This window comes from Bactrocera latifrons, unplaced genomic scaffold (assembly GCF_001853355.1).
Source record: "Bactrocera latifrons isolate USDA-ARS-PBARC rearing strain unplaced genomic scaffold, ASM185335v1 scaffold_257, whole genome shotgun sequence".
NCBI lineage: Eukaryota > Metazoa > Arthropoda > Insecta > Diptera > Tephritidae > Bactrocera > Bactrocera latifrons.
Window position 1 is genome coordinate 408,987 of NW_017536152.1, and position 10,711 is coordinate 419,697.

Genomic DNA, 10,711 nt, shown 5'->3' on the forward strand with positions numbered 1-10,711 from the left:
ATATATATTAACTTTATAATGGTATATTCAGCTCAAGAGTTCGTGACGAATATCGACATTTGACGTTCCTTAATTAGCACGCACACAAGTGAATACTCGTAAAACTTATTGAACAGGGTGTTGGATAGATAGAAGATAAGAATTCAATTGCGTTATTCCTTTGGATAGGGTTCGGAGTGGCACAGTTTGACGTAGCGTCTACATTCCCATCGGTCGGACCTTTACGGAGCAGAAACAAACTGTATTAAAAATCACGGAAATGTCAATAATTTTAAATGCCTATGAGTTAAAAGAATAACAAAAAATGCCTACTTATATATTGCTTCAAGGCAAGAGGCTCACTTTATTTTAAACACTTAGTTTATTAGAATATGCCTTTGGGTTACCAGGGATTATTACACAGCCTTCGTCGTCTATTAGTTTTTCTTTTAACGGAAGTCATTAGCCACTTAAGTAGCCTTTGTCGAACTTCCTCTATAGAATCTTTGAGGGACCGATACTTTTGGGGTAACCCTCAGTTAAGCTTTCCCCAAGGTGTTAAATTTACTCTGATGGCATGCGCTCCATTCTTTTGTGAAAGCGCTAACACTTAACTGCAACAACCACTAGCCCTGCGACTAAAATTTAATGCATACTGCGCCAAGTACAACAGAAAAGCGAAATATGTATGAAATAATAAAGTTGTCTGAAAGCACGTATTACCCTCAATTCACGATGAAGTGGAAATAATGGATAAGTATCAGTCATCAGAAAGAAAACAATACTTTCACAAAAAACAGAGAAAACAAGAGCATGTCTCTGGGAATGTAGATGCCCAGTAGGAATTAAATATTGTTACAAATTTTCTTATTTCTCCTTGCTCTTCGAGTAGTAATCATTTATTCAAAAAACTAAGGCATTTATATTTTTTAATTCCTTTCCATGGTCGGTTCCCATCCTTTAAAATATATTGGAAATCGATCATCCACTTTCGCGGTCAACTCCCTTTTGGGGTCGCATGTAGGTTTGCGTTCAACAACAAGCCAACATAACAGCATCAACAAACACTCATGCAACAACAGCCACCTCAAACAACAATAAGTATCATCAAGCGAGATAATCAACAACAAAACGGACGAACAAACGAACACTGAAGGTGCAACACACGGGAAATGCTGGCAACACAGTGAAGTGGAACCGACCACCACCGTCCCAAGAGCTAAGCACAAAAGCCCGAGCAGGTGATTGCATGCATAGGCACAGGCTTATAACATATGTGTATGTACAATGGGCAAGGACGAACCCCGCAGTAAAAATGTTTCAGCGCTGAAGACGCACAATTCACTTTTCGACCGATTTTGGCGTTTTTTTTAAATGACTTGAAAATTTTAAAGGGTATTTACATAAGGATGTATTGGGTATTTTATGAAGGCGAGCACTGACTGCCGCTCCCTAAGTAAAGGAGTTACAAATTCTCACCATATTTTTGTATGCTTAGTAGGGTATACAATATTAAGTTTTTCCAAGTCCGAGTCTTTAAGAATTGTATCTCTAAGACTTGTGTAAATTTTCATGAAGAGAGCACTTTTCGAGAAATCTTGCCAACCGACTTCAAAAGCACAGTTTCGAAAAAAACACGTTTAAAGACGGCGCATTCAGCGCACAAGTTCTCAAGGCTGTATCTCCGAAACAATTACTCGGACAACTTGAAAATTTAGAACAATATTCTAGAGATGCTTTAGAATTTAATAAGACAAAAAAATTTATTTTTCGACACACATGTAACCCCTTAATATAAAAGATCAGCGCGCCGAGCTAAGTTGATGTCTGCACGTCCGTCTGTGAAATTACGAACTAGTCTATCAGTTTTTGAGATATATATCATTTGTCATTTGTCGGAACGGCCAATATTGCACCACCATAGCAAATAGCTGTAGTACAAACTAGCCAATCAAAGTTCTTGTAAGAAATCTTTTGTATATGTGAAGGGTATTATGGCTAATTTTCTGTTACTTCAAACTTTTACTACTGGGTTTAGATTTAGGTAAAATGTGGTATACTTAGCAAAGTAGACAGACCTAAGACATGTGTATGCATCTGTATTCGTATATATGCACATCCGTTCGTTTATTGAAAATGGTGGGTTTGACACGACACAAATATGTTGTAGTTGTTGTTGTTAGATGTGTATAAGAGACAGGACCTAAGACATGTGTATGCATCTGTATTCGTATATATGCACATCCGTTCGTTTATTGAAAATGGTGGGTTTGACACGACACAAATATGTTGTAGTTGTTGTTGTTGTAAAGAGTTTTCAGATCCCGCTTGTGTAAAAGCGTTAAGTTGTTAGCTGTCATTGATATCATCCGACATTCCGATTTAATCCGGCCAAGATCGGTACGACCCGAAGATCCTACTAACGCTTGTTAAACCGAAACTTATTCTCGCAGGTTTAATAAACCAGTGCGCATCAGTAACCGCTGTCTTTTAATTCGCTCAACTATGTCAATGTCGTCATTTATCTCATACAGCACATGGTTCCATCGAATGCGATATTCGCCGTGGCCATCGCGCAAAGGGATATAAATCTTTCGCAGGACTTTTCTCACGAAAACTCTCAGCGTCGACTCATCAATTGTTGACATCGTCCATGCCTCTGCACCATATAGCAGGACGGGAGTTATGAGTGACTTATAGAGTTTGGTTTTTGTTCGTCGAGAGAGGACTTTGCTGCTCAATTGCCTACTCAGTCCGAAGTAGCACCTGTTGACAAGAGTTGGTGGATATACGTTGGATTTCCAGGCTGACATTGTTGTTGGTGTTGATGCTGGTTCTAACTTAGACGAAATTATCCACAACTTCGACGTTATGACTGTCTACAGTGACCCCCCTGCGGGTAGGGGGCGGGGGAGGAATATACCCTTGGTAAGGTGTGCCTGTCGTAAGAGGCGACTAAAATCCACATATACTGTGTCTAACATTACAGGTCTTGTTTTTAAATGTCAGCATGGTCTAAGTCAGAATAGTGCAATAATATTCAGCTTGAAGTCACATTCTAAGCTTCATATTATATCACATAATATAAGGCATTTGTCGTTCAAGCGACAAAGTCACACCAAAGACTATAACCTGGTACCACGGGGAGCAGTTAGCCCTTGGAGGTAACTCCAATCTGCTCGTTGGGTTTGGCCGTTTGTGGAGATTCGTGGTGGCTGTGGTATAAATCTAAATGCAGTCAGGGCATTTGTCCAATGTGGAGTCGCATTGCGGCCGGGTGCCGGACCCAGAGTACGGCAGAGATTTTAGGTCGGCCTCGAACTCGACCAAGGCGGCTAGGGTGTGCCTATTCACACAAACCAATTGGAAACAAGGTATAGGGGCAGAATGCATTCATACTTTGGTTCTCCATGGTATGAGTGCTGCATGCATTTATGCTTTGGGGCACTGATCAACGCATTGTATTGATCTACGTGCTTCTAGCAATAGAAAGCGCTGTGAGGCTAGGCCTTCGCAGTCACGTATATCACAACGGACTCTGTCAACAGTGACGTGGGAGCCTAGTCGCGAGTGTGACGATTGTTTGTTAGATCACATGAGGTATGTCATCTTTCCCTCGTTCACCACCAGACCCATTTGCTTCGCTGTCTTCTCCATTCTGGAGAAAGCAGAACATTTTTCATGAACTATCCACCCTAGATCATCAAATTTATCAGCTGTGAAAGGAGTGAGGTTATATTTTTAATATTGGGATTTTTGTCGTTATCCAAGAAAAAAAACAAAGATACATTTTAAATAAACAGTATATTTTGTTTATTCAAAGGATTAAAAGACAACAATAAACATATTAAGTGAATATTATCCACTTGCATGATAATTACTTGTACATTGAAATTGCCGGAAATCATTTGCAGCTAAGAGTTTTCTCGGAATTCCTTGGAGATCCAGTTACCGCCTTTTCTTCGAAAATATTCGCTAATCATACTTAATTAATACATATTTTGATTACAACTAGAAAATACATGTAAATACGAGTTTATTTATGCATAATAAAAATATGTTTGTTCCCCTCAAAATTCACTATAAATTTCTTTTACACTTACCACACGTTATCTAAACATTTCAAAATGGTAAATTTGTCTAAACCAACCGCTTACAATACTTAATTTCAACAGAGATAAAAGTTCACTCAGAGAATATAATATTTAACAAATGTACAAGTACGCAACAAGGATATGTATCAGTACCATAGCTTCACTATATAGTTTAAAAAGTAGACTATGCTAGTTATAAATACGTTAACATTTCGAAAATCTGTAACACAACACAATAGCCTTTTGAATTACACCTAACTACAAGTACCGCTAACATCAGCAAGAATATGCGAACAGCAATTTGAAGAGTACACCACGTATTAAGTAGCATTGGAGTTGTGTCCAATCCAATGTTTAGGTATGATTACATTGAGAAATTGTTTGTTTTGCATGCACTTGCAGCATTACTAGGTAGCCCATAAAATGCAGATAAATAATTTTTTTAACTTAACGAGTCACAACTTATCATTATTTCTGTTTGTTTGCTCTTGGGATGCATAATTAAAACACCTCTTTAACAGCAAAAATTGTTTTTGTTTTTACGACATAGAGCTGCGCGGTCAGCGTCATATATAAGAAGGTGAGGATTTCCGAGATCTTGAACGCGGCTTTGAAGGGCTCTTTAAGCTGTGACGCGAGCTGCTACGCGACTTGAAGCCATCACTCCAGGGCTCAGAAACACGTCCATACCAATGCACCAAATCCATGACCTCCAACTGTGCAAGGGGATAGCATGAATATTAAAGACTTCGAATCGAACAAAATTCACCGATTTTACCTGTAAAGTCTGTGGTAACTCCTTGAACATTTCCTGCTTTGTGACATTCGCATGCTGTGATAGGAACGATAGGCAATTCGACTTCAAAGCGGTGGCCATGTAGCGATCCGCAATGCCCAACAAGCAAAGCACCGATTCTTCGTCAACCAGCGAGTTCAGTGTATTCTCGCACAGCTCCTAGCAATTGAAAAATATTATTTGTTTTACGAGTTTTTGCTATTGGTTTTTATTACCTTCAAGTCGCAAATTGAATAACGATCAGCAAGGAGCATTAATTCGCAAATTTGCTCGGCTCCTACCGTTTTATCAATAGGTGCGCCATAGATGTAGAGCAACAAGCGGCGAAAGATCACGGGCGAAGTGTCAGTTATGATGATTTTTCTGCAATGAGTAACCCCATCCATTAGCGCCCCTCTCATCTAGACAACATGGGCATTTATATGCGTTAGATATACTTGCCTCTTGATGCTCTCCTGCATGCCGGAGAGTAGCGCCTTTTTGAACCACTCGCAACGCGCTGAAACAATCACTCTATGCGCGCGAAACGTGTGCACTTGAATTGGTGGCCGCTGTAGTTGCACCGGATGTGGCGATTGGATCACTTCAAAGCTGTCCTTGTTCAAAATCGATATGCCAGGCAACTGAGCGCTACTTTCGGCATAGGTGTGCACCTCAAATTCCATGTCCGCCAGTTGGGCTGAGTGCAGCAGACGCAAAGCGTTCTTCGATAAATTGCTATTGGCGGCAATGGGCGGCTCACACAGATGTTTCGTTAGATTCAGCTACATGAGTAAGTAGAACATTTCGAATGCAATATATTCAAAGAGATAACTCCAGAAAACGTTTACCTTAACATTTTTGTAGTCATATGAGCGTCGACGTTCCAAAGCGAAATCGTCAGATGCAGCATCCATGTTGCTGTCCAACTCTGGTAGCTTTAATTCATGCTCAAGTATGTTGGAAGCTTCCAAAAGTCCGAGTTCAATTAAAGATTCCGTGAATTCGTGCTTTTGCACTCGCTTGCATACCTGCAATGTGGGCAAAAGCGTAAAGTAAAACGGTATTCAAGAATTTTACTATGTCACCTACGTTGCTAATGGAGTCACGTAGCGCAGACTTGTGGTCGAGTAGCTTAACAATCACGCCGTTCTGAAATATACCAAAGTAGTTCTTCATTATTAAGAATTTCGCATTGTGTTTAAACATGCTTACGATTTGGCTTGTCGCCAGTTTGAAACAGAATTTGAATTCTTTCCAACCCAATTTTTCGTCAACTCGATCAGAAAGATTTTCCATAATCAAAATGTATGCGGGTATGTCTATGATCAGTTGTTCCAAATTTTGATTTATCGTGCTCCGTTTACTTAAAAAGTCCATATCGCAGAACGAGGTCCTAGAAATATAGAAAATTTCTCATTAAATGGTGTTTGTTTGTTATGGTCCAGAGCTAACTTTTTGTCCCTAATAATTTCGAGTGCCGTGGCGATCCGCCCATAAATATCACGCATCTTTCGTACTTCATACATATACAAAACAAATTTCAAATCATTCTCCGCCGTCATTAGGCGTTTCTTGTCTGTTGGATTATCGTAAAGTGTCAGTCCCACGGGTGGGCCACGTCGTGGCCTTGGTGACATGGGTGGCGGACTAAACAACGGTGCTCCGTTGTCTTCTAAGCCCACATTGGCACTGATGAAAGTATTGTTTTGTGTTTGTATGGCAAGTGCGCTATCTGTGTGCTGTCGCGCCGTTAAATCCAAGTGTGAACAATTGATATCCTGTGAGTGAAAATTTCATACTAAATTTTTATTTAAAAAACAATTTCGCCTACTCACTTTACACATTTTTTCCAAAGAGTTTTTAATTTCCTCAACGACATCGGTTAATATTACTAATGCAGATTCGATCTAAGAATATACAGGAATTTACTTATTATGTGTGCACTTTATAATTTCCATACCAGTTTTGCAAACTTACTTCAGGTACTAAATAATTCACTAATTCCGCCTTTTCTTCTGCCGTTAGACTCGTGAAGACATTCAAAATATTTCGCAGGAGTTGATGAATTTGCGACATAAAAATCGGAATACGTGTGCGCACGTATTTGATGATTTCGTTTTTCTGGTAGCGCGATATATCCGAGGCGTCTCGAATGAAAATATTACAGAACTGCAACACCTTGGCACATCCTGCAGGAAGCGGAACCAAATGTAAATATGTTAAAATAAGGTACAACAATAGGCTACCGATTGCAGACTCTCTCAGGCAGTCTTTAAAAGTCGCATAGAGGGAGGCGGGTTCGTGTAATATCGTAACAGGATTGATTGCTTGTATTATATGGTTGAGCACGGCATGCGAATCCATCAGAGTGTTTACCACAACTGTAAATATGTGGCAATTACTTATGTATACGTACAACTATTTAACATAATCTTACATTTCTTCAGCTTTATGAGCTTCAGATACTTTCTCGTGGGCTCTACCATTTTCGTAAGAGATGGCTGGGTCTCCGCAAAATTTATTAATTTCTCACACACATTTTCATCCATATCGGGCATCAACGATTCCGCGTACAGCCAATGCAACACTGGTATCAGTAGAAAGTTTGGCAAATTGTAGAGTACTGCAACTGGTGTTAGTGGTGAAGAAGGCGGTGTATCCATTGAACTAGGAAAGGGCGAAGGACTGCGTACACGGTATGGTGATAAGGGCGGACGACGAGTGTTGCACACAGTTGTTGTCTCTGCCGGTTGCTGTAGAAAGTCTTGGCAAAAATTAAATATGTTTTTGCAGTGGGTCTGCGTTTCAAGATGTGAATCTGAATTTGATGTTGGTGGAAAACGGCGCATACCGCCCACTGCATTTTTGTCATGACCCACTCCCATATTGCTGGTCGTAAGACAATTAAAGGAATTTGACAGATGTGCGCCGCGGTTGGCAATTAAACCACTATTACAAATAGAATTCGTATTTTCAGATGGTGGCTGCAGGTAAATTGGAGAGATATTTAGTCGCGGTAAAGACATCTGGTTATCATCATAGTTTTGCACATTAGAAATGGGTAGTGTGACTGAGATCTTAATTGGGTTTGATGTCCCCAAACTAGCACTGACGCCATCACTCGTTTGGCATTTCTGCGCCTTTTGATATTGCTGTTGGTGCGATATATCATGGGCTTTGCAAGAATTTGCATGCTGAGAGAGTGCAGGGCCGTTGTACTGGACACACATGCTGCAGTCGAAACCACTTAGCCGTAATACAGATGAATGTACGTGGAACTAAAAAAAAATCGGTTAGATATAAACATTATTAGTTTAAACATAAGTCAACTATCTCACAAAAATTAAGAGACCTTTGAACATAAATGTAAACTTAATATTCAACCAAGCGAAATAAGAACCAAACGAAATAAGGCCCGCAGCTTAAATGTGACTGCAGGGAATTTGCCTACATCAAAACCATCCGAGCTTTTGATGATCACATCCGTGAAGTACGACTCTTGCAACGCCTCTGCAAAGGAGTATTCTCGCTCTTGGCCAGCTGCATGACACTCTTTCAGTCGCTTGCATTCTAATGCATACCAGTTCTCACAATCCAAAATTAGCGTATCAGTCGGTATTAAAGTGTTAGTCTGTATAACAAAAACCTTACTAGGAAGCTTGGTTATGTGAAACACGATATTACCCTAAATTCTATGCTATGTCCCGCAAACGCGCCGAATACTAAACGTGGATTCGTTTCGTTCACATCGAATGTTTCACAACTAAATAAGACACTCGCCGAATCGCAGCAAGTGGCACAGTCTTTTGATTCAGGAAGCGGATTAACCAAATCATTATACCAGGTTATATCATTCGTATCATCTAAGCGAAATTTAATCCTAAAAACAAAGGAGAAGTAGTTTAATAATTACTTAATATTTAAAATTCACAGTTTACCCCTCCAAACCAGAGATTTCCTTTTTAAGCTCAAATGTGCAAGAAACGATCTGAAAAAATATATTGTATATAAATTTCCGCATGGAATTAAGAATTCTCTCCTGATTTACTCACCTCCCAAGTGCCAAGGAACGAATGCTCCGCCATGGCGCTGGTTGACCACTGCTAATTCTCTTAAAGTATTTATCTATATTCGTCTTTTTACGGTTTACAAAAGGCTTATTACAATTTGTTCACTATTGCGGATTCAACGAAAATTTTTGTGTACCTATTACTCCTTTGCATTTTTGACGTTTCGCTAGACCTCAGGCCAACTGTCAAAAAAGAAATAACAAAATTGACATTCCTTATGTTTTTTAAATCGTAATAAATGCTGAGATGCTTTCTATTAAGGCGAAACTCCAGGGTTGCTTTCCACGAGTTATTCGCATTATGCCACGTTCACAGTTATTTTCTGTATGGTTAGGTTTGCTGTAATCATCCTCAACGGGTGATTTGACGGTTCTACCAGTTCTTACTACAGAAAATAAACTGCCTTGAAATAGGAGCGCAATTATCGTTAGAACTATAGTTCAAAGGCTTTTAATTTGTGAGCGTACCTTTCTTCGCAGATATTTCATTTTGCAAACCACCGTTCGATTTAATGCCTGAACGTTGTTGTTGTTGTTGTAACGGCAGAATTCGGCCGAGTTGACAGTCCTTGGACGGATAAAAATCCGGGTACGTTCCGGTTTTCGTAGACCCGACTGTCGTGGGAACGGTAATGCCTGAACGTCTTGACGGGCCCTTAAAAAGCCGTATAATCCAATAATATATCGAAATAAAACAAGTATTTATATTGTATATACCTTATATAGGTGTATATTATAACTGCTTTATTTATTTAATAATTTTTTTTTTTGTAATTTTTTGCTTCTTTTTACATATTTACAAATTCAAGTGCATATACTAGAAACGCCAGCCTTATTTAGGTATTATTATACAAAATTTTTAATATTAATTAAAAGGAACTAGTTTGGTCTGTTTTTACAATAAAACTCCGTTATAAATAAGATAAGAAATCTAGTCTTAAAATAAATTTGAATATTGTCCTGTTATCATTTATTTTATTTTTTTTTTTAAATATATATATATTTTTTTCAACTTTCATTCGACATATTTTTACTTCAGGTTACCTCGAGATTTTAGTAAGTAAATCAAGGATGTTTGTTAGAAAATTATCTATTTTATTTTTGGTTTTCATTTGTTAGTGTAGTTGTTTTATTTATTCGAGCTCAAAATGTTTACAATGATAGCTTACGCTAACATAAAATTAAATGTGAAAAATTAGGCGTGAAAAAATTTAAGGCAGTAGCTGTGCCCACCCTTAATATTGGTGAGTACGTACTTTGTGTTAAAATATAAAATGTGCATGTATTGTATTTTGAAGAAATGTCCCTGCCAACATTTGGAAGTGTCTTTTATCGCCAACGCCAAATACGTCACGCTTTAGTCACTTCCGTACGATAAAATAAAGATAGTTGTCGCGTTCACGTGTCAAACGCCAAATGCGTCACTTTTAAGTCACTTCCAGACGTTAAATTAGAGATTGTTGTCCCGTTATGCAATGAACGCGATCACCGACGTTGAAGTCRCAGCGACTGCAAAATGAAATTAGATGAAAACAACAGAATAGAAAAAGAAGTTGTTGACATCTSGTTCATTGGTTTTGTGTCTTCTGCAGTTTATGGTCAGTGCTAAAGTGCGATATTGTTTTTGGAACTAGTAAAATTATTTGTTTCGTGGTGTTTTAATTTGAAATATTATTGAAAATATAATTAAAATGAGTGAATTGTCAGCAAAGGCTAKTAAATTGAAAAATAAAAGAGAAGCATCTAAATTAATAAGCAATATTAATGAGAGCACATATAGCGGCAGTAATA

The 10,711-nt window shown here is 38.6% G+C and overlaps 1 protein-coding gene across 3 annotated transcripts; it reads right to left on the reverse strand.

Annotated features, from left to right (window-relative positions):
* Positions 1-4,409: 4,409 nt before the first annotated feature.
* On the reverse strand, positions 4,410-9,439 carry LOC108969558. 3 transcript variants are annotated; one of them, XM_018934347.1, is made up of 17 exons: positions 9,389-9,439; positions 8,904-9,103; positions 8,790-8,839; positions 8,536-8,731; positions 8,303-8,482; positions 7,289-8,129; positions 7,098-7,232; positions 6,829-7,040; positions 6,687-6,758; positions 6,304-6,629; positions 6,064-6,244; positions 5,941-6,000; positions 5,700-5,879; positions 5,311-5,633; positions 5,085-5,232; positions 4,852-5,028; positions 4,410-4,789 (listed from the first exon to the last, which is right to left on the reverse strand). In XM_018934347.1, the coding sequence occupies exons 2-17, from the start codon at positions 8,934-8,936 to the stop codon at positions 4,640-4,642; spliced, it is 3,264 nt and encodes a 1,087-aa protein (XP_018789892.1). In that variant the 5' UTR covers positions 8,937-9,103; positions 9,389-9,439; the 3' UTR covers positions 4,410-4,639. The 3 variants fall into 3 exon arrangements, with proteins under 3 accessions (XP_018789892.1, XP_018789893.1, XP_018789895.1); XM_018934348.1 differs by lacking the exon at positions 9,389-9,439 and having other exon boundaries at positions 8,904-8,986; positions 9,058-9,305; XM_018934350.1 differs by lacking the exons at positions 8,303-8,482; positions 8,536-8,731; positions 8,790-8,839; positions 8,904-9,103; positions 9,389-9,439 and adding an exon at positions 8,204-8,293.
* Positions 9,440-10,711: the final 1,272 nt, after the last annotated feature.

Bases quoted from the DNA above. Each gene is read 5' to 3' on its own strand.
- LOC108969558 (XM_018934347.1), bottom strand. From the start codon at position 8,936: ATGGCGGAGCATTCGTTCCTTGGCACTTGGGAG. The intron at 7,233-7,288 runs GTAAGATTATGT...ACATATTTACAG, and splicing joins GCTCATAAAGCTGAAGAAAT to TTGTGGTAAACACTCTGATG. The intron at 6,630-6,686 runs GTGAGTAGGCGA...TTTCACTCACAG, and splicing joins CTTTGGAAAAAATGTGTAAA to GATATCAATTGTTCACACTT.